This window comes from Bacillus rossius, chromosome 12 (genome assembly GCF_032445375.1).
Source record: "Bacillus rossius redtenbacheri isolate Brsri chromosome 12, Brsri_v3, whole genome shotgun sequence".
Classification (NCBI taxonomy): Eukaryota; Metazoa; Arthropoda; class Insecta; order Phasmatodea; family Bacillidae; genus Bacillus; species Bacillus rossius.
This window is the reverse complement of record NC_086339.1, coordinates 31,181,340-31,206,463: the sequence shown is the minus strand read 5'-3', so window position 1 is coordinate 31,206,463 and position 25,124 is coordinate 31,181,340. Positions and strand designations below refer to the sequence as shown.

General features: G+C 38.5%; 1 protein-coding gene across 1 annotated transcript in view; it reads left to right on the top strand.

Moving 5' to 3' along the window:
* Window positions 1-25,124, top strand: part of LOC134537287 (uncharacterized) — a 129,165-nt gene that overhangs the window by 80,099 nt on the left and 23,942 nt on the right. Inside the window, exon 3 of the mRNA XM_063377562.1 lies at window positions 14,999-15,084. Coding sequence (XP_063233632.1) covers window positions 14,999-15,084 — 86 coding nt within the window. The remainder of the gene's footprint in view (window positions 1-14,998; window positions 15,085-25,124) is intronic.

The window sequence follows — 25,124 nt, the reverse complement described above, 5'->3', positions numbered from 1 at the left end:
TATGATCATTTTTTGCATTCAAGAAATAACTTTTTTGATATAATCCTGAGTAAATTTGTAAGAAAATTGGCGCATAATTTTATATTTTAACTGACGTTTCACTCAAGTATCATTTTTTTTTTAAAAAAAAACATGGGAAAAGTAATCGCATTTTCAGTGATTAGACTTTATTTTGTTCTGTCATGCTTATTACGTGCGCAGTTAATTCTGGAAAGCTATTCAGCGAACGGTCTACAAATATATTTACTATTGGAGGTTCTGGGACAATACAACGGGTGAGAATCCGAACCCAGTGTTACTGCGAACACTATACAGTTTTTTCATGAAAATGTACCAATTTTACAAATATCTGAGATTTTTACGTGAATATTTCCGTTCCATGTACAAAAAAAAATACCGTGTAGAGACCAATGAAACACGCCAAAAAATTGGTATTACCGAGTCATGTATGCAACCAGGGGAGTGAAATTCGTGGCAGCAGTCAATGAACACATTGGATTGACTTCATTATGCACACGTTTAAGATTCTAACCTAATATAAGAAAATCACGTGAATTTCGTAGGCTTATGTCCGTAAAATATACCGCCATAATTATGCTAGCTCTATCGAAATATATAACGGCTGCGCCTAATTCGTCTAGTTTTTCATACAATAATATAGCATTTGTAACGGTAAATATGGCTATAAATACGTTTGTAGCTGGATTATTTTATATATAATAATTATTAAAAGCATTATATTTAATTTTGGCTCTTTATTAATTAATTAATTTAATTTCTGTTTTATGTAAACGATCATCTGGTAATATTTCATAAAATTCTTTGATTCCGTTACATATTCTGTTGGACTTGTATTTTGCCGTTTGCTGAATTTACCCCGTAAAGAGTTATAGTTCAGAAACTAATCTTTTTCCAGGATTTTCCTCCATATTTTCTATTTATAAATCGACATGCAATAAGTAGAAATATATATTTTAATTACTGGCACAAGGCATAATTAACGTATTGCCAATGCTATTTACGCTATTATCGTCTGGTATTAATGAAAAGCCTCTAGCACATAGCCTCCGGGGAGAAATCACTTATTTCAAGCGGCCGCTAGTTATTCTAGGCCATGGTTGTCGACTTAGACGCGACTTATAAGCGACTTAGAAGTTAGCTTAAACAAACTTTAATAATGTTTCGATATGTGGCCAAAGTGTCACAGGATATTTAAGATTGTGGGTTATAATTTCCCTTAGGCTCATTCTCATTTTCCGTTTCGCGTTCATGCATTTTCAGGTTTTATTTTTTTTGAGTTTAGGTCGTATCCTACGGACTCATATAAAGGCATTGCATTTTATTTTCTGTTACAAATTTTGTCGTGAGTTGTGTACAACCCGTTTATCTACAACTTAAATTGTATGGATATAATCCAAAAGTATAGTAATTATCATATCTGAATGGTTTTAATTTTATGAGTCTATATACTTTTTATACAATGTATATTCCTAAAACGTATGCCAATCGTAAAATGATTTATAATTTAAGGAGCTATACAAACTTAATGTAAAAAACTGCTGATCCCGGTAATCTTTTGTAATGTATGTAGGCCAAAATGTTATGAGTTTATGTGATTATCTCAGTTTGTTAATGTCTTTTAACTATGGAAATTTTATTGAAATGTTTTTTCTATGTTACTTGTAAATGACTCCATATAAAACTGTTATGTTACGGTTTGAACCATAATTAAGGCTCTACGGAATGTATTGATTAAATTGATCGCTTAATGTTTACTCACTATAAGTTTATTTATTTACCTTTTTCCGTGAATCACACATGGAGTTGGTAGCTCCATAATATAGAACATGTCAGTAATAAGCAAAATATACATGCATGCATTACTATTAACATAAATTAAGGATACAATTTTAAGGAAACAGATTTCTTTACCTTCTTCGAAACACAATACAATAAAAAGGACGTTTCACAAACCGTATCTGTGCAGTATGTACATAATAATGGTATGAATTTTGGCCACACTTCAATTAAGTAAATTTTAAATTATAAAATAGTTGGCACAATTACTTCGGTTTTAAAAAAGAAGCTGATCAATTAAACCACAGTCCCGTTTCTCCATCTTTCATTAGATAAAAGGATTCCTCCGGAGAAATAATTACATGTGTAGTCTCGTTTTAGAAGTACGTCTTCTTAAAAAAAATAGATTAAAAAAATATTAAACCCTACTGCCCCCGGCTTCAGCACTCGTGGACTATAATGTCTCCTCCCCCCCTTTTTTTTTTTAACTTCCCGTACTCAAGCTTTCCACTCGTTGAGTTTTTTTTTCTCTCCCTCTTCACCTTCCCCTCCCCTCCCCTCCCCCCCCCCCTTCTTTCCACTTCATTTGCCGCGAGCACAGCCACTCGGGGTAATACCCACCCGCTGGTTATTAATTACCCCTCTCCACCCCTACCAACCTGTTTCACACTGCGCGGTCCAAGTTTTCACGTGGCGGACGATTAATTGGTCCACCCACAGTTGGAGCTTCGAACGGCCGTAATTCAACTACGATAGAACCGTGTTTGTTTTTAAGGGGAAGATACAACAATCTGAAAGACGCCATGTTGGTTTCAACAGTTTTGACGCCATAACAATTAATTATTTAGCGATTAAAATAGAAAATTGGTCGTCGTTCAGACAGAGTTCACACATTATGAGTTTTAGAGAGACTTTAACCTGGTGTCTATTAATAGTACTATTACAACTGTAGTCATTCCTAAATATTGACAGTGGTTTATAATAGTAGGTCAGGTGGCTGGAGTCGGGAGTGAGGATGTGGATGGGGTCAATGACCGACCACCATCTCACGTCACGGCGGCCATCTTGGATAACCTTGACCTTACCTTTGACCTGTACCTACATAATTACTAAAAATTTGCCTCCACTTGACTTTTCACGTGTCGCCATTTTTTTTTTCTGTATTGTGACTATACGCGCAAATTATTATTTTTTCGTCGAACGTCTGTGGTAAACATTAATCTTATTAAAAATTTATTATTTTTGAAGAATTTAAACTTTCTAACTCATCTCAAACATTTTCAAAATGTCTCGTAAATGTTAAGTTTGAATATAGTTTTGAAAAACTGTTCGAAGCGACGGATAGTTTGCAAACACACACATCTCCTGTTAAAAAGTTATTTTTTTACTCAACCTTTTTACTTTTAAAATTGTTTCTGGGACATTCAGTAGAAATATTTATGGAAATATAATTCTGAATAAACATAGTTAGGGTTGTTTTGCTCTGTGGATTTGTTAAAGTCAATATATAAATGAATATACACACACGTGCACTAGCTGGGTGCCAATGCATGTTGATCCATTGGCAATGTAGCTCTTTTGCATTTTTTTTGGCATTTAGTAACTTTCGAGAAGGGGTGGTTTGTAGTTTGTTTCTGGTACAACTAACTTTGTTTCTTTTCATCGCTGCCAACACCCTTAGGGCGGTATTCCAATACGTTCGGTCAAGGTAGCGAATAAGCACTGCCTTGTTAGGATGCAACCATATCCTAACTCGCGAACCGTATTGCAGAACGTGTCCAAACCGAATCCCAGTAAGGAAACAAATCTTTTTAAGAAACGGTGCCCTGCGCGAGGCTATAATCTGGTTTCAACGCATTCTAGCGAACGTTTCGCAACCATCGAAACAATTGTTACGGCAAAAAATACTAGAGATAGCGGCATCATCACACACAAAAAAGAACAGTCTTTATAATTTTCTCAAGTACTTTTTTTAGGTTTCGATTATTTTTTGTTATGAGCAATAAAGTGTACAAAATTATTCCAGGATAGTTACGTTAGCATAAAGTTTCATTTGGCACACCAATACTCTTGGAACGTCCCCCGATGATCCCAAAAGTGACTACAATCGAGTTAATGGCACCGGATGCGAGTCCGCCATCTGAACGAAATCAACGAAAAAGTGAGCTCTGCGCATGCGCCGAATTTGGGCAACAGATCGGACACCAACATCCGTTCCGTAAAAATAAGGGACCGGTCGTGTCCTATCGTGAACTGGGAATGCTGTTAGGGTATAGTTGTGACATATTCAACAACTAAACCCTTGTTTCTGTGTCTTGGAATACCGACCTTAATCATGCACAATTTCTATTGTCCGAAAGAGTACAGTAATTATAATGTGTGGATGATTTTTTAAGTTTCTCGACTGTGGTGTTTTGTGCATTGTGTACATAACTGTTTCTAAGTTGTAACAAATTAGGTACGATTTTTCCAATATCTGCTTGGTCAAAGGACGAAAATAAAATAAACATCATCAGCTGATAGAGAACAATCGGTAATGGTTTACGAACACCAAGTGATTTGCCGCAGTTCATTTATTTTGGTTTCCTTGTATCCCACACTGGATTTAATCGCTTCGGGATGTAGAATGTCAACATTATTTCAATTTACTGGTGCGTATTGCTGTTTAGATTAATTAAAATACAAGTTTAGGAAAAACACGTCTCGTCCTAAAATACAGTACAAAGTGCTTTCTGCGCCCGCCGCTAGAATTCGCTGCCTGAATAGTTAACGTTGCTTGCCACCATAAAACGCAGATAGAAATAAGCAGCACAAAACAACCAGAAATTTTAACATATTAGAAATTGCTCCAATAAAATCCCCGGCTTTTGGCCTGATTTTTGACAAGGAAATTCATCAAATTACTGCCTAAGTTCTTAAAATTCACTAAACAGTTAGGGTAAAGGCACTCAAGAGTACGCACTTAAGTTGTTTTTAATTGTAAACTTAAGATATTAAGTATTACACAAAAAGTGATTATGATAAATGAAACACTACTTCTTAAAGTTTACGAAACACATATTAGATAAGCAGCTATGAAATCCTTTGCAACTGAAAAACATAAGTTTTGCATAAATTGAATTTGCGAACTCTTCGAGGACTGGTGTCTTAAGAGTGCGCACAGTGTCCTCCAAGAGTACGCATCAGCACCCATCACATTTACAGTGTCCAGACCCTTCATAGCTTGAGCAATATTCGTGCCACCACTGTTTACATTTGCCGCACTGTACCCAATCCTCTAAAATCGGTTCTTGATAGCGTTTATCGCAACCTGGACAAAAACATCGTCTTCAATTTCTTCTTCTACTGCATGTAGACCTACCGCTGAAGTTGATGGTACAGCGGGATTGTCAAACTGTACTGTCTTCTTTACTTGTATTCTTGTTTGAATTTTCTTAGCCGTCTTGCTTACCAGAAGAGAGTTTTTAAATGGCGATGAAGACATTATTTCAGACATCTTACCTGCCACTTTTCGTTTCCTTGAAATGACACACTTTGGTAGTGGTGTTATCATTGAGGGTGGAATTCGCTGTAGTTCTACAACAGAATCGTGTTCTACCGGATCATCAGTTTGAGTGTGGGGTTCATCAGTTTAAAGACTTGTTGAATTTTCTGGTGCGTTTGGGTCTTCTTCATTGACGTCCAGTTGCTCTTGAGGACGGTCTGTCACTTCAGCAGGTGAAAAGTCTTCATCAGTGAAGTTATCGGGATTGAAAGGATGTATACCTGTTGATATAAAAGCATTTATTGCCTTTTCCATCGTTGCTACCCTCGTGTAAGCACATGTGAAGATTTTTGCAATGTCATGCTGGGTGATTGCCCTCCCTGGATGAACCACCAACCACTTTTCTGCTTCTTGAGCAAAGGCTTTCTTTAAAGGCCCAAAGAAACCGACTTATAGTGGCTGCAGTCTGTGGTTAGCATGTGGTGGTAGTGACAGCAGTGTTATGAAGTGTTCTCTGCAGAAATTTACGGCTTCAATACTGCAGTGTGAAACGTGGTTATCCAATATCAGCACCCATCACCATTTGCAAACTATTGTAGAAAACTCTGTACCATGACCATACGGATACTCTAGTTGACACACACATAGGCCTATCTCAAATGAATAGCCGGTCTCCGTAGCCTAGTCGGTTAGTTGCCGTTGCGAGAAGTCCTAGGTAGGTTCGAATCCTAGCTCGAGCATGGATGTTGTGATGTCCCTTCACCTCACTTAACCCTCACCCGCTCCTAAGATCTCGCTGTAATAGGACAGTAAAACCCTATCTCACCGTCAAATGAATACATCTTAGCAGTGCTGCTGTTCACAAGATGTTTATGCTTTTTTTAAATGAAACGTTTTTATGTATAAAAAATGAGGGTAGGTAGCCCTAAATAGTTGATAGTTTTCTCACTCTGGCATTAAAAATATTAAGTCGTAAAATAATGTAAAACTCGGTGAATTAGTTATTATTCATCTGTTTGCAACATTTATTACCCTTTTACACCAATGATCCTCCGACAAAACTGATTTTAACAAATAGGAAAAAAATTAAATGATGCATGCAATTATCATGTGTCTAAAAAATAAGTGTACATAATGCTTACTGTTTTAAGTCTTTTCCTAAGTGTTGACTCATTCACGCCCAGAGAGGCAGCGACTTTCCTCTTACTCTCTTAGCATCATCAATTAATTTTTCAGTAAAAATCAATTTCCTGTCTGATTTTCTAGTATACTTTTTGGAGGTCATTTTTGTCAGCGAAATTAATTCTGCAAAAAGAAACAGTTGAATTGTAAAAGTCATATTTTGCCATGCAGAAACGGCCTCCAAGAGTACGCAGTAGACAATTCGGCCTCTAAGAGAACGCATTGCTGCGCACTCTTAGAGGCACCCACACAAGTGCAACGTTTGTACAACAGATAGCAGCAGCCTTCACTTTGGCCGCCCGTTACCACGTTATCGTAAACAATAGACTCTAAGCTTCGGATTACCATAATATGATTCGCGGTACCTCTTTGATGTATTACTTATAAAGACTATTATACTCTTATTCATATTAACATCAGGAGAAAGCAAAAATTATTCTTACCTCTTACATACGAAATAAACCGATTCTACAAATTTTCTTAGTGCAGTAAAGCACACACACACACAAGCTTTAGGGAGCCACCTATCGACTTCTCTCGCCAGTGCTACCAACTTCAATATATTTATACTGCGCGCTCTTAGGGACTGCGCACTCTTACATGCCTTTACCCTAATACTATAAAGTTGCCGCGCACGTTCAAAGTAACACGTTTATGGCATTATTAAAATATTAACCTGAATCATTTTAAAACACACATCATAACACTAAGTACGAGTATATGTTTGTACAATTGTTTTTGCTTAAACGACTGAAATCAGTCATAAATACTTCCTACAAACAAACCTTAACCTTATTGAGCTGATTAACTGTTTTCTTATATTAAAAATCTTAAATTAAAAAAAATCAGTTGAGTTTTGAACCACGTCCCTGGAGGTCAACAATTACGTGCTCTACCGCTGTGATAGCAAGCTTCTTGTGTATTTATAAGGAGAATAATCATTATAATCATTGAAAGGCCAGTTTTCTTAGGTATTTCAAAACTTTTAATTTATTTTTATTACCAAAATTTTTTTTGGGTAGTTTACTATCATAAAGAGTTTTATTTGGCATACCAATAAGTTCGGTACGTGCCCTAATGTTTACGAAAGTGACTACGTACGGGTTTTATGTCACTACACGCGGGTCCCGGCCACATTTGAGACACATTTTCCGTTCGTCGACTTCCCTTCCATTTTCTCACGAGACTGTTCCCGGCGAATTCCGCGTACCGAGAGCTTACAGGATGTTGTCACATCAGAAAGTGACCGCCTGAAAACAGTTGGAACTAAGATGGTGTCTTTCCTTTCCCCCCCCCCCCTCCCCCCCTCCTCGTCGTTTCCTCGCGAGGGGAGGGTGGTCGGGGAGACGGGCAGAAGCAGCAGTTTGGTTCCGTGCACGGTCAGTGGCGGATCCAAGGGGGGGGGGGGAGGCACTAGGGACAAGTGCCCCCCCCCCCCCCCGAAAAACCAGTTGTCTGCTACAAAAATTATTGTTTCTGAAACCAATAATATATTTTAATATAATTATTGAATTTCTTGTAGAATCATAAAATCTGGTGGTTGGATGTTATGTGTAGTGTGAGTAGATTAAATACAAATTTAGTAATTTTAAGACATTTTTTCTCTGGCTATTCTGAAATCCTCTGGATCCGCCACTGGTGCTCGTGGTACGGAACTGATAGAGGGCGTTTGCCCGTCCAGCGAGGGCGACGCCCCCCCCCCCCCCCCCCCCCTCCAGAGAGAATGTCATAGCGGTCGCGACATACCCGTCCTTCTTGCCCGGGAAGCCGCAGGGGTCGGCGGGGAGGCGAAATGGCATCAGGGGACTAGCGCGGAGCTGACCTTTCCTCCCCGCTATTGGCCCCCTTTCTTGCGGTCGTTACCGTCCTGCGACTTCCGGAAAAAAGGTCCACCTAGTTTTCTGTTTTTATATGATATCTTTATACCATCGCAGACTAGAAAGTTCATACGTATGCATTCATGATTTAATGCAATTCTTTGCACATAACGCAATTGCGGTTTGGACTGGTTTGTCATGCATGGGGAAAAAAAAATTTAAAGAATGCGAAATAAAAAAAATTAAAAAAATACACAGAGAACAAGCCTAAATCAGCTGATTTAAAACTTCAAATATTAGACAGCACAGAATATTCCATGGAAGGAATTAAGTTATAAAAAAAACGGCTCAGACGAACACAGTGTGCTAACGACGAGGAGACAGTTTTTAACAATAACAGTAAATGCAGGCAGACAATTACTGTTAAACATTTTCACCTTAAATTTACGAAAAAAACGCTGGTTACAAATCATCCAGAAATATACGTCAATTTTCTGCTATCTTCTTAAATTTACGAAAACTGAGTTCAGTGTGTTAACTTTTGTTTAGAGCGAAACCTACAACTCGGAAGTTGAAATACGGCGTAGTTTCCACGAAGGTTTAGTTATTTGAAATTACGAAGAACTATTCGTTTATTTGAGGTAAATTCTTCGTTAAAAAAGTCCGTAAATTTGCTGTGATTTTCAACAGTGTATGGAGTGGTGTCTTTTCTGAAGTTTAAGTAAACTGGTTAGCAATTGGATAACGAAACAAATCTTAGCTGTATAAAGGATGATATGTTTTGAATTTGTTTAATAGTTTGAAAAGAACTCACTAGGAAGAATCGTAAAAGTGCAATCTTGTAGTGAATATTGCTAAACAAACGTCATACCAAGACATGGAAGGAATTAGCTTTAAACTTAATTTATTTTCTATGGTGTCGTTCTTATATTGACTTTAAATATTAAAATGGCAAAAAATTGGATACACCTTCATGGTTAAAAAACTGTCTCGTTGTTAGCCCACTGTTGTTCGTCTGTGCTGTTTCATAATTAATTCGAAAATTAAGTAGGCTTACACATATCAAAGGCCCAATACAAAGCCATTATTTTTTAACTGTTTACTACACGATTAAATGATCTTAGTTCATGGTAAGGATTGACATAAAAAATTGGCCTTTAAGTTTTTATAAACCGAATAAATACTTCAAAAAATTATAAACAAACAAAGGTTATTTACATTTTGAATTAATTAAAAAAAAGAGTAAAAACCACGAAATGATGTAAGTAAATTAATTTAGCATGGCAGACCCGGGGAACCCGGAGCTGCGCGCGTGGTTTGTGTATCCGGGGGGGCGTCGATCCTGACCCGGCACCACGGGGACGGCTGTTCGGGGCTTTCACTGCACGCGAGGGGTCACATAGACGATCACAGAGGTTTCCCCCCCTTTTTCATTTGTGACCCAGCGCTCTTAGCCTTGTGGCCCTACCGCCCTGGGGCACCCATGGGCATGAATGCGGATACGCCGCATACGCAACCAGGAAGAGCGTTAGAGCTTTTGGCTATGCAAAGAGGCTGAGGCTACCCATCCCAGCTTATGCACCACCTCCGGCCCCCTACTCCACTCAGCTCACCAGCAAGTTGGATGCTCCCTTAGCCCTCCGGAGTTGTCATCACTTCTGGCGCCTACCCCAGTCTCCCGCCTCGCACTGGGACTCCTCAATCACCCAGCGAACCCGCGGTCCGGTGGAGGCCTACCCAACCTCTCCCAGCTGTCCAGGCTGGTAACCGGAGCTGTCCTCGTCGCTCACTACATCAGCATGTCATAGAGCTAGGGAACCCTGATGCTTGCCCCTAAAGCACACGGGGCACCACTCCCAAGTACGAGTCCTTCCCAGCAAGAATCCTGGGCCTTAGAGGAAACCTCAGCGGGGCACCATTCAAACATGGTGGATTCCGCGAGGGGTCACAGGAACAAATCCTTTCCTGACGCGGGAAGTTGGCAGGCGTGACGTCAAGAGGCCCTTCGGTCCAGTGTTCGACCCCCGAGCAGTCGCCGTTCTCTCGTGCAGATACTTCGCGGTCCTTATCAACATTTTGCAAGATTCCATACTTTTTTTAATGATTGTAGTGTATTTTAAATGTCTTTGACCTAACCTAACCTTCCTTTCGTTTTTAGTTACGATCACAACCCTTAAAAAAACTCATTTTATCATGATTTCATTTATCCTTCGACTATTACAGTAGAACTACGTAGTTTAAATGTTGCATACATTAACAAACTTAGCCCTTACTACAGTTATGATCTTCTACACCTGCACGATTAAAAATTACATTTTTTCGGGCGGATAACTGAAATGATCCATTGATTTTAGGCTTCCGCTTTTGGCCGCTTAGTTAATTAAGAGTGCTGGAAAACGCGCTATTCTTCGACTCAGTCAGACAACTGAGTACCTGATCCACTTCCGTGCATCGTGTACTGTCAAGTCGACACAATGAAACAGCAGAATGTAACGGAAGAGGCAACCCTAGGCAGTGAAATGCTCTGTGTGAAGAGGAAAGTGAATAACGAATGAAGTAGTGACAACTTTAAGACTCCTTGAAGGTTTTCGTCGGCATGTTTACGGCAGTAATTGTGAACCTCAATTGTGTGTGCTCAGTTTTATCGTTAAAAGTAAAATGTTTGAATATTTTGTTTGATTCAAGTGAATTGCCGAAGTACAAATTTCCACTCTTAATACGCGGTTCATTTGTTTTATTGTTGCTGTTTCAAAAGTGAAAATTAGGTTATGTCTGGTCTTCTATGGTACTTGAATAAAATTCTCGCAAAAAAATTCGTGTATCTTGCCCTCTAAAAATTTTGTCTTGGTGCGCCTAAACACTTAAACGAAAACGGTTTTTACCGATAGTGCGTGTTGGCCATGTTTGAATACACAACGGCGAAAGGAAGAACGCCATTCTTGGACTCTGGAGGGAATGGGGGCCGCGCAATCAGCCCGCCGTCTGACGGCGTCGTGTTCGGCCGCGGCCAAGTATGCCAGTGGGACGACGCGGGTCCCGCTCGACTGGCGGCGCAGGGCAGGCAACCTCGCGGAGGAAAACAGGCGTGCAACATACACACACTCACGCATATATTACTAGCTGAAGTGCCCGGCGTTGCCCGGGCTGAACACATCATAACATAAGGAACATCACTACCGAGTTTCCAAGTCTGTAGGTCATACCACATTTAAAAAAAAGGGGAAATTTTGATTTCAAAGTCCCATCGATTGCGCAATCTCGGAGCATCAAGGCTTACGCATCAGCAAAACCGGGACATCAATCTTAAGCTTCATTTTGTGGGAAGGCAGGTAACCTCTAAACAAGACGTGACGGACGCACCAAACGATAGCGCGTTACAAATTCAAGGCAACGCTTTCTATAGACGAAGTGCTAAACCAAAACTGTTATTAGCGCCTTTAGTTCGCTGGTAGCCGCGAGCGGATGGGTTTTGCCAAGAAGGATAAGTTGCCAGACCTTACTATATGACCGTGGGGCGGACATAGAGAAATGACACAAACTCACCTGTTGTGCTACCAACACTTCGAAATGAGAGCCGGAGCACTGGTGCGAGGTTTTTATTGTGGGAAGCCTTCATTTCACAGACGAGAGAGCCACGCCCGAAGTTCCCCGAAGTTCATGCTCGCTTTTATGATTTTTTATTTCACAGCATCGGTAATGTAGCTATCCTAACCAAATCAACCATTCACAATGTTTTAAAGTAGGTATTTATAATGTAGCTAACCATAACCTAATTGACCATTAGTTATCATGAGTTACAATGAACAAAAAAGAAACGAAGATGCACGATCGGCCGTTTGTCTCTCTCGTCTGTGAAAAGGCTTCCCGTTTATTGTAAGCAGACGATGTTACACAATTGATGCGTGTCCCGTGACATGTTTTATGCACGAAATTCAGAGACCTGTGCATCTGAGACCGGAGACGATTGCGGGATCTTAGGTCTTAACTTGCGATATGACTGGTCACTTCACGGACAATGGAGATTTCGATCCACAAATTATCCTGACACGTCATTACGTACGGGACATGTTGCGGTGTGCATAAGAAAGTTCGTAGATGCATTTTAAGGCATGCAGCCTGATGCGGATTTTGTTTAAGTGTGCCTTCTCGACGGAAAACTTGAACGATGATTTTATCTTACTGTGGATATTAGCGGATGTGGCTTGTAGAAAGTTGAAGGCTCTGTGATGCAGTCTGGTATGGATAGAGTATTATAATACAGACTACAAAAACAAATTGGTAAAATTAGATGATAGTGTTTAAAGCATTTTAATTACTAACAGTAGCTTCAAGTGAGAATTTCAAAGTCTGGGGTTTTTAAATTTTTAATTTAAGTTTTTTTTTATAACACAGACCGATTCTTTCCTTCTGCGCTCGAGGCAAATATTCCTTTGTGATTTGCCAACACAACTGTTACGAAACGATACCGCAATACACTCATGTTTATTGAGATTTTAAAACGTAAAGCATTTATTTGACACGTACCATTATCAAATGCACATGTACTAAAATATCAAACGCTTATCATATTGGAAACTCGGACACATAAAGCCTCGCGAGATTTTATCATCTCAACCACAATCTGCCACCCGCCATGATACTGTTTTTGACGATTAAGGTTCGGTCACATACATGGCGAATATTATTTTATTTTATTGTCATTAATATTATTTGAGGGCTAAAACTCAATACATCCCTTGAATTAGTTGTTCTGCCACAAATATTTTTAATATATATTCACTTAGTGTAATATAATGGGTGTAAAAAGGCGCGAAAATCCCCGCAATTATCATCACTTGCACGACTTTTTACACCAATGCAAGGTAGGTATCGGGTTACAATTTTAGAAATAATTCTTTAAAAAAGTAATGCAAGAAACTAAAGAAAATAATCAACTTGGTTTGAAGTTTGTAGTAATCCTGTTGATTGCTGGGACTCAAAAGTGCTCTACTGCGCAACTTGGGTGCACTGTCTATCCATATTTAATCTATGCATTCTACTGCTCCTCCGGGTGCTGAGAGTCAAGTGGTGACGTAGTTTCTTATTAACTAACTTTTTATAGCATGAACATATTTTTAGTTCAAAGAGTTTGTTCCGCGTGAAAGTGAAATCATGAATTAATGTGTTTTACTTTCCACTTGTTAATATTTTTTTTTTTTAAATTTAAAGTGTCATTTGCCTGAGGCAAACTGGCCAAGTTAGTTGTGCGCGCTCCCGCTTGGAGCGCTAAACGCAGATCTCGTTTCCAATATCATCTGTGAACTATGGTGGAGTGACTAGGTAGTGTGTTCTGGGACTTAATAATTCCAAATTATCATAGAATAAATGACACTTTTAATTATATAAGTTAACAGATTAGCTCTATGAAATGGTGTGAAAACAATAATACTTATAGTAACAGACTAGAGTCTTTCATTATAAAAAATATATTTCAAATCTGTTAATGTATAATATTATTTTGTACCATAAAGAGCCAAATATATTCATCACAGGCTTTTGGGGAAACTGAAAGAAATATAATACCTGGTTACTAGCATGACCTTCGTAAATTTTTGTCTGTGTATAATGTAGGTAGTCACGTGTATTGAAACGGAATTTATTTTTATTTGTATTTTTGTTAACAGTGTATGTATTGTGTGATTGTACGTCTCATGTGTTTCACTTGTACGTGTCACTTTTGTCAATGGCCTTCAGTTATGGAATGGCACTAATAAAACACATAAATAAATAAAAATAAAATTTAACGTTACTCGAGTTCATGTATTGTTGAATGCAAAGGGGTACTTAATTTTTTTTTTAGTACCGGCTTGGAAACTGAGCCGTGGATACGATAGAACAAAGAGGGAAATGTAAAGTGCCTGTTACAGTGGAAACCGAAACGTTTTGCGCGACATGTGACGCTATCTGTTGGGTGGGCCCATAAAAACTTGCAAAAAAAAACCTTGGGCAGGAGGTTGAAATCCCAAGGTTTAGCTTTATAATACTTGACGTCTGATTACTTAGTACAAGGCAATTACTGTACAAAAAAAGAACACTTAATACTGTTTTGTAATAAAAAGCTGCTACTATATAAATGTGAAGGATATATATGAAATATTTCTGGTATGCCACATCACAAAATATGTGGCTACCAAAATAAAGTGAACGAAATAAGAGAACTGGTTTGTTTGCGTGATAATAACTGGTGCATTACTTCTCACAATCAATTTAGCTATGTTAGTATGTTAGTATGTTTGTAAAAGAACTTGTGGTAATTTATTTCTCGAACCTGTCACTTTTGTGGTATTTTAAATTAAATTACTTCATTTTGTGCATTTGCCCAAGCATCGATTCAATCAGTTAATTAATGAGTGATTTTTTTTCGATGAATATTAGAATTTTTTTCCAAATTTATGGGTCAACAAATACATATTTCCAAGATGGCGGTCATAATGGCTTACTGGAGTCTGGTAGTAGAGGATGTTAAGTCTCTTTTAGGATTTTGAACATGATTAATTGAAATTAATATATATATATTTTTTACATTAAATCAAACATTATTGCAAGGATCGAGTATCGGACCAAGTAAATTTTGTATCTAGTGGGTGGGCCCAAAACTACTTTCAAAAAAATACCGTTGTCTCAGTATCGGCATTAAGGGTGGAGTTGTGACGGAGGTCTCCCCTGCTCCCTGTTGCAGGCGATGAGGGCGTTGCGGGGCGGGGCCGCTACCAGACACAAGTGTTCCAGCAGTCCGTCACGCTGACGGCGAAGATGTGGCCCGAGGTGAGCGATCAAGTGTCCGCTAACCTAACTAAAACTAAGTGTATTTGGGAGGGGTCCGGGTTAGGGAGGGACCTAGGTGAGTCTCAGGCCGAAGCCTATACGCCTGGTCATGCTGGAGATTAGCCATGCGGGGAGAGGGTCGCATGCATCATGTGCTAGGAGGGGATTGGCCAGCCACGGCATGACTAACTCTCCCTCACTCATAAATCTAGACTATAACTAGAGATAGGTTGGCCCCCACTTAAAAACCTGCATAGACACAGGGAAAAACCCTGGGCACTCGTCATGCGGGGTGCAAATTTGCATGGATTTTAAGTGTAGGATAATACAGGAGACAAGAGGATGGTCTGGATGAAGAGTTGGGCAGAGTAGAAAAGAGTCTACCAAGCGGGGCGTTGGGCACTTGGGACTCGTGGTCCGCTTTGTTTTGTTTTTTTAATCCAGGACTGGATTTAGTGACCAGGGACGCAAGCGCCCCTGGTGGTGAGTGGCTACACTGACCACTCACTCCACTGCTGGTGTGCTCGCTGGCCGGCAGGAGTCATCCAGGAGATCGCCTTCCCTCCCCTCCCCTTCCCCCGACCCCGTACACGCGGTGACGTCATGTATGCAAGATTAGCTGAAGCAACTGCGCAGTTCTGTCTGGCGGAGTCCTCCGGCACGGGGACGCACCACAACGCCGAAATACCACAACGCCGAACGTACAATAACGCCGAATACCATAACGCCGAATTCCAAATTGACCACAACGCCGACGACCCGAAAACTGCTGTGTACCACAACGCCGAATGACCACAACGCCGAAATACATTAACGCCGAAAAATGTCATTGCAGTACTGCCACAAAAACAAACTCAGAAGAAAGTCACTAAATACACTGAAAGAGAATTTAAATGTACAAAAACGCCGAAATACCATAACGCCGAATTCCACAAACGAATCTACAATATGACCATAACGCCGAAACCATTATATGACCATAAGGCCGAAACCATTATATGACCATAACGCGGAAACCACAATGTGACCATAACGCCGAAACCACAATGTGACCATAACGCCGAAACCACAATGTGACCATAACGCCGAAACCATAACTTGTTGCCTACCTGCCAGGCATTGAAATGCTGTATTCGTAAGATAAGCGCACTCTCTTGCAACTGTGAAGCTAAACATTATACACTTTCTGATTTTTTATAGGGCAAATGGAACATTGATCGAAATGAAATATATTTTTGAAATAATAAATTATTTTTTTTTTTACAATTCAGGGTCAAGTTGAAAGTTTTTTATTTCGAAAATGCGACGTTTTTACAAGGGTTTCAATAAGAGTAGGCGGCCTTTGAAATGTCAGCTCCTTAGATTTGATTTGAGGAAATAATTTAGATATGAAGTAGCGCCGGGAGTGATGGGCAGGAGAAACACGAGATCCCGAAAATATTGCCAACTTTCGTTGAAAATCTGGAAGTAAATTGGACCCGGATCGACTTGGTGGGAGGCTAATGCAGTGCGGATGTGTTACTAATATATTATTCGATTCAGAATTACGTAGTTATAACAAAAATGATAGGGTTACCGCTTAAAGTCCCGTAGGTACACGCTGCACAATGAAAACGCTGTATGCTCGTTCATTTGCTTGTGCGTGAAGGGCGACTCAGAGTTGGAGGCACCGTGGATAAGGGCGGTATATCGATTTAGTGTCTCATTCACACAAGTAACCTGTGAGTGGACGAGCGTCTTAAACATTTGTCTCAATAAGTGTAGTAGTTTGTAATTCGTAATTTACACATTAAGAATTTTTTTTAATGTACGCTTTTTGCAAATAGTGCACCACTTGTCTGTAAAAAAAGTATTATACCTTTTAGGATATTTTCACAACAATATTTACAATACTTTAGGTGCATAAATTTAAAAAAATATTTGATTAATTACTATAAAATAATGTAGATAGGCTATACATAATTGTATAATAGTGTCGAAATAATAAAGAGATTCTTTAATACCAATAAGCCTACTATATTTATCTTTAAAAAAATTATAACCACTGTAAAACTACCTGGCATTTCCCTAAGAATCTCGCCTACATGTGCCTAAACTGCATTGTAGCATGTCAGAGTAATTTTTTTACAGATTTTGTAAAGTGTCTTTATGCTGTTAACTACGAAAAAAACACACACTTCTTTCAAGAAAACATGCGCAATATAAACACCTTTTAGGTCGCGTCTAAATAGCCAAAAATGGGGTGTTTAGGGTGCTATTTCAGAAAATTTACTATCTGGATACAAATGAAATTACGTGCGATAGGCAATATGCTGAAATATACCCATAACGATATAATTTCTTTTTATTTTTTATAATTGCTGAGTTTTCGAATTTTTTTGTAAAATACGAGGTTCTTCTGGTATTAATGTGATATCTTTGAGTTATTATATCCAGTTACGTGAAGTTATTTAAGGTGGCCGTTTAGACCGGCCGCTATAAATACTGTGCAGAGCTTCAGCAGTTCACGTATCACACAAGTGTACCGCGTGTGTGCTCGGTACTTGCTATCAATACCACTTAAAATATGTTACACGTGTTCCTAGACCATTGCCAGCTTATACAATCCTCTATATAAATAAGCTCTTATGGAAGCTTAAAATTGCTAAAATTGTTATTTTCACCGTCAATTTTAGGTTTGAAAATACAGTTTCACTGACTTGAAAATGGTTTAGGAACGTACAACAAACCTTCACATTTAATATTTCGTCATAAAATGATAGGATCCCCACTGAACTTGCCCTGGAAGAGAGTCTTCGACAATGTTGCTGCATGTCAGAAGACCGCCTGGCGGATATAGGCGTTAGGACCTTGATGCGCGTGACTGTACCGCTCTTAGCTCTCCCGCCCTTCTCACGCTTCGAACATTACAAAATACCCGCTGTCAGGCGGCCACCTTAAATCGTTGCGCAATATTTAGGATTCTTGTATACAACTGTTTCACCGCGGAAATGTTTAACATATTTATGTTGAAATCATCTAATAATATTATATCTTCATATTTTCTAACATGTTACATAGTTCATTTTCAAGGTAGGCCGTTAACGGTAAAGTGGACACTTTGAAAATCATTTATATTTGAATAACAACCAATATTATATTTCGTGGAGGTTTCGGACATATAATTTTTGTTGGGTTGAAAAAAACAGACTATCTTTAATAGAAAAATATAGATATTTAGCATAAATAAGTAGTGAAAGGATACAAATTGATCGAGAGAAAAAAGTAACCAGGTGCTCAGAAGTGTTCAATTTACCGTGAACAGTCTTCAGTTTAATTAGTATAGGTATGGAATATATATGTATGTACATATATACATACATATATATTTTTTTGGCTTGTACAGGACCCTAACGGCAATATCCCTGTGCTTATGGCGTACTTCTGCTGATAAGTATTCATGCCTACCTGGCATGAGAAAGTCTAAGGCAGTCACTTTTATGCATTTGTGTATATATATATATCGCTACTCCTACACCTGATTTTCCAGTGATGAAATCTCATTTATGAACGTCTTTAAAAGCGCAGAGGGCATGCTAACGTTCCTTACACTGGACACATTTAAAATGCACTTTCTTTTTGTTGATATGTTATTTAAAAATCAATGCTCAAACGATACAATTACATAAATGTTACAAATACACAAAAACACTCCTAAGTGGCAGACTTAGTAGTAATATAAAAAATTACAATTCTATTAAGTTCATGTACACTCACACCCACAATTATGCAGATCTGAATAAGCATTTTGCGGAATGTCAGTGTTATCCCCTCAGCCATGGGATGACTAATCTGATGTCGGTAAACTGTTCCAAGCTTATGACGCAGCAGTGGTGGATGACTTTGAATATAAATTAGTCTTGCATAGTGGTATTAACCATCTATTGTCACTTTAAGAGTGGTGTTTGCAAGGTGATAATAATTCAAATTTGAAAATAAATTTTTAACTTACCAAGGGTGGAAGAATTTAGTATTTTAGCGCCAGTGGTATGGCAGATCACAACCAGCATTCAGTAATTACGTAAATCTGTGTGTATTATCATCATCTATAGTCTGTAATATCTCTCACATCGTTGACTCACTACTAAATGAACGTTTAAAATAGTAGTTATAGTACTTAGTAGTTGGTAGACGTTGTTTGTTTACAATGTGGGATGTGAATCGTCTCCCCCCCCCCCCCCACCCCACTTAAGTCCCTAAACAGGTTTATGGTAGTGTGAGGATGGTTCAACCAAATATTTTAGAAGGACAATATAGGAAAGTCGTCAAAAAATGGGCGACACATTCAGCAGCGCATTCTGGCGGCCTAGCCTGAACCTACGTTGTAAGCGCATTTGAGACAATGTTATTTTGCTAATTTTGAATGGACGTTTTTTCCTTGTTTTCTCATGTTTAAGTTATTTATAATGACTGGAAAAGTTTGTGCAATGTTTGGTTGCAATAATTACGATGTATCTAGCTGTTAGAAGTTGTTTTATAGTTTTCCGAAGGCTGAAACTATAGCCAAATATCTTAATAGGAACTACAATATTTGCTATAGCCATGCTTACTTGTGTATGGTTTACATCAAATATTCCTTTTCCGCTGTTTAAAAATGATAGTGCCTTATTGGAAACAATGATACATATTTCAACATTCAATGTTTTGAAATATTTTTTTAACCTATGTTTAATAGAATTTTGTTTTAAATTTTTATTGTATATTTTTAAATATCTTCAAATTTGTATTTTTGCGCTCCTCTCATTATGCTGAATGACTTAGTTGTCACTGTAGTATTTCAAGCAGTTTACCAAAATTTATTGATGTCAAAAGGTTTATGTTTGATTTTCAACATGAAAATAATGTAAATTAGTTTTAAGTATTTGGTTATGTTAAATAAATTTAATTGATATAAATTTTTATGTGTTTGGTTGACTTCAATTAGCAACATTAAAAATACTTAATTTTGTTTCGGGACAAGTCATATTCAATTTTTTAAGTTTTTTTTCACTTTAAGCAGTTCATTGAGGATTTTTTTTTTTCATCTTTCACGGAATATTTATAAAATATGTGATATACACGTAAGTATGTTAAATATACAACAACTACAGAAACTAAATTACGATTCATGCTGTATTGTAAGTTCAGATTTTGCTTGAATTCATGTCGCACAATTGATTGTTTTTCTCACGCTATTTTAAAACTTTTTGTTCCAAAAGGTAATAAAAATTTGAAATATTACAGAATAATGCATTCATACCTTTGCCGACAAATATTTGGTTTGGTATCTATTTAACTACAAATTTTAAAAGCACACATCATTTGAACCTTATGACAAAGTTATCCTTTAAAGGTGATCATAATTAAAGCAAACTTAATCTTTACTTCTCTTCCTTTATTATACAACAACATACGGCCGCCATACTATTAACTACTTCCTTTTTCTTGCCCAGTGCGCCACTGTTACCAACCACATATAAACAAACAAATATAAACACATACATTCAAATCCTAACACCCCTGCTCAAGTTAAACATGTATCAACTACAATGTAAGTTACATTTACTGTTTCACTTGCTTAGGATTGAATTATTTAACATTTAGCCGATTTCTACAGTGTTCAAACTTCTGTTGGCATAGAGGCTTCGTCATGGTATCTGCTGCGTTATTTTCGGTGTTTACATAGTCCACATGAATAATTTTCTTATCTACTAGATCTTTTAAGTAGTGAAATTTAATGTCAATATGGCGTGAGCGCCTACTATTTTCGAAGCATTGAGCCATGTCTATGGCACTTTGACTGTCTGTGAAGAGAGTGGGTGCGCTTGGTGTGGGCATGAAGTCTCTCAGCACTCCCTGGAGATACACCAAATCACTTGCTGCGGTTGCACACGCAATGTATTCTGCCTCGGCGGTTGACAGGGCTACAGCTCCTTGTTTCCTTGATGCCCATAAGATTGTGTTGTTGCCGTGAAGAATTACACTCCCACTTACACTTTTCCGATCCAGCTTATCACCTGCCCAGTCAGAATCACTATAGCATGTTAAGTGTTCATCTGAGCTAGGCTGGAAAGTTAGACACATGTCTTGAGTTTGCTGCAAATATCTAAGGACTCTTTTCCCGGCTTTCCACAATTGTTCAGTAGGTTTGTTCAAAAATCTACTGAGATAGCAAACAGAATAGGCTATGTCAGGCCTACTTGCAGTTGCAACATACATAAGTGAGCCAATGAGTTGACGATACTTTAGCTTTTCGTCAACAGGTGCTTTCGTGTCAACCTGGAAGTCACTTATCATAGGAGTGTTGGCTCCTTTGCAGAGTATCATGTTGAAATTGGTAAGAATCTTGGTAATAAAACTACTCTGTGAAAATTTCACTTGATCCCTTTCCCTTATAATCGTAATGCCTAAAAATTCACTTAAAATTCCCAGGTCTTTGGTTTTGAACTCAGCCTGTAGAAGTTGAATTAGATTTCTTACTTCTGTGTTTTCTCCAGTTATGAGCATGTCGTCCACCCAAATAATAAGCCAAACTTTTTCGACAATGTATAGGCAAAAGTCACTTGCTGATCTCTTCATGTCGTGCGACTCCATGAAGCTGTGGAATCTCTCGTTCCATTTTCTAGGTGCAGTCCTTAGACCGTACAGACTTCTCTGTAGCTTGAGCACTTTGCCTGGCAAATTGTTAACTCCTTCAGGTGTCTTGATGTATATGTCTTCATCCAGGTACCCATTCAGGAAGGCTGTTGGAACATCCAGTTGTGTAATCTCCCAATTTCTTGAAATGGCAACAGATATCAGGAGTCTTATGGTTGGTAGTCTTGCCACCGGTGCATAAACATTAGTTGTTGTCTCCTCTTGAAATCCTTTTGCGACCAATCTAGCTTTCTTCGATCCATCTTGTTTAGTCTTGAATATCCATTTGGTTTCAATTGCTTTTTCTCCTGGGGGTAGTGCTGATGGAGTCCATGTTTCATGTTGTTCCAGGGCTTGTATTTCACTTGCAATGGCTTCGTTCCATCCATTTCCCAGTTGTGTGGCCTCTTCAAAATCTTGTGGTTCTCCAGTGCATAGGCAGTATGCCATGTACAAGTCATATGGTTGTAGATGAGAAGGTTTCTTAACAGTTCTTTTAGGGTTCCTCCTCCAGTTTTCTTTGCCTTCTGTGTGTTCAAAACCAATTAAGTCTTCATCACTTTCTTCACAGTTTTCCAGTGTTGGGCATTGCTTTCTTCTTTCATCTGTCTCCTTTTCTTTTATGTCTAATTTTATTTCTGCTTTTTCTTCCCTTGTTTTTGGATTTTCTGCTTCCTTGATAAAAATTGTCTCTGGATGTCCTGTCATACTATTACCACTTAGTCTTACTTTTGATTCATCAAAGGTTGCATCTCTTGACATTACAATCCGATCCTCTTTCGGGTCCCACAAACGATATCCACCACCTGAATATCCTACCATTATCATATGTTTCGCCCTTGGTTCTAGTTTATTTTCTCGTGGTAGTTTAAGCATATATGCATGTGAGCCAAATACCTTTAGTTTGGACAAGTCATTCGTGCCAAACCAAACTGAGGCTGGGGTCTTCCTTTGTAGAGCATTTGTTGGGGATCTGTTTAGCTCGTAGGCTGATGTACGCACTGCTTCTCCCCAAAGGGCACGTGGAAGGTCCGTCTCGGCAAATTTTGTCCTCACCTTATTCATTAAGGTTAGGTTCATCCTCTCTGCCTTGGAGTTTTGTTGTGGTGTGTATGGGGTGGTGTATTCAATGTTGATCCCTTTGTCAGCACAGTATCTTTTGAATGTTTTTGAGGTGAATTCTCCCCCATTGTCAAGTCTGATTCTTTTGGTCTTAACTCCATGCTGAGTTTTTACATTCTTTATGTAGTCCATAACATTTTGCTCGGCCTCATTTTTGTTTTTCAGTAGGTACACAGTTGTGAAATGAGAAAAATCATCAATAATTACTTGAAAATATTGCTCACCTTCTCTGGTTGGTGTCTTGACAGGTCCACTTATATCAGAATGTATGAGTTCCCCTATGCACTTGGTAGAGCTACCATTTTCCTTGAAGGGTAGTCGTCTTGCTTTTCCTTCTAGACACTGAGGGCATTTCTCCTTGCTGAATGGTAGGTTGAGTGCCTGTAGGCCAAGTCTGTTTAGATGACCAAGTCTTCTGTGCCAGAGATTATCTTGTGTTGATTCTAGGCTTGCATAAGTGTTCTCTGTTGATACTGGAGTTAACTGTAGAAAGAAAAGATTACACTGCCATTTTGCACACTCAATGGTTACACCATCTCCCTGAATTGTCACCTTTTCCTTACTGAAGACAACAGTCAGATTTTTCTGTATCAATTTGCTTACAGATATCAGATTATTCTGTAAGCCTGGTACTATCAAAGCTTCGAGGAAGATATTTCCACGGCCATAGCCACCCACAAATTTTCCTGCTTTCGTAGCAGTCATTTCACCCCCATTAGCGGTTTTGATCACAACACTATGAGGCAATAGTTTTATGTCAGTCATGTACACTTCCAAACTCTCCATGACAAGATGATTTGTAGCACCTGAGTCCAGAATGAATATGTTTTCCCCGTTTATAACCTCACTTCTATAGGCTGTGAATGAGATGTCAGCTTGGTATGCAGGTGATTCTCTTGGGTTAGCATATTTATTTTTTATATACTTTGCTTCTGGTTCTCTCCCTTTTCTTGATCTTTGTCTGTTGTGCCAGCAATCAGCCTTCCTGTGACCTACTTTTCCACACCCATAACATGTGATCTTAAATGTCACTTCACTGCTTGGAACGGTTTCATGATTTGTTTGTTCCTTTTTCATTTCTTCTTCCAAAAGTCGGCACTTGACAAATTCCATAGTTAAGTCTTGTTTCATAGTTTCAATAGCAGTTATAACTGTGCTGTAATTTTCCCCCATTGTTATCAGTAGGTGACAAATCTTGTCTGTTTCGTCCAATTTGACCCCTGCATTTTCCAAGTCGCGAACGAGTCCATCAAAGCGAAGGAAATGTTCTTCCAATTTTATGTGGCGTTCATATTTGAGAGAAAGTAATTTTTTCTTTAGGTATAGTTTGCTGAAAACACTTTTCCTTTCGAACACATCTTCAAGCGATTTGAGCATATCTTTAGAATGTTTTGCATCTTTTACTAAATCTAAATACTTATCTGGTAAGCATTGCACTATGACCGATTTTGCTTTTGCATCTTTGATGAGGAATTCCTTTTTTTCTTTTTCATCATTGATGTCTTCGAGCTTCGTTTCAGTCGTTTGTAGTAGTTGTTTCTCATCCAAAACTAATCTTACTCGGAATTTCCAATTACCGAATCCACTGTTATCTGAGAGAATGGGCAGGACCGTTTGCTGTGTAGCCATCTTGTGCGCTGTTGCTTCTTCTTTGCAGGCGATTACTACATATTATAAACACTTGCCACTTTTAATGTGCCCCTCCATTATAATATGTGCGATTTACGTTGACTAGGCCCATAACCTGACAAAGTTATCCTTTAAAGGTGATCATAATTAAAGCAAACTTAATCTTTACTTCTCTTCCTTTATTATACAACAACATACGGCCGCCATACTATTAACTACTTCCTTTTTCTTGCCCAGTGCGCCACTGTTACCAACCACATATAAACAAACAAATATAAACACATACATTCAAATCCTAACACCTTATACCTTTTTGTAATTTAGGCCTAATCACTGTTATTTATTCTAATAAATTCAAATTTAAAGCTGTGCTTATTAGGAGTAATTTTCGCACTCTATTTCTAATCTAAATAGTTATTGCCCTATAGCATTTAAATATTTCCTACAGTTTTACGTCTCCGCGACAACGAGATGATTGCGCACACACCTTAAACATCAGACAGAGACTGCTGGGAGGAATCATCAAGCATGGCCTTTGTTAAGGAACCGTCCCATTATGCGCCTGGAGTGATATAGAGAAATAATGGAAAACCGAAATTAATATGACCGAACCGGGGATGAAAACCGAACTCCTT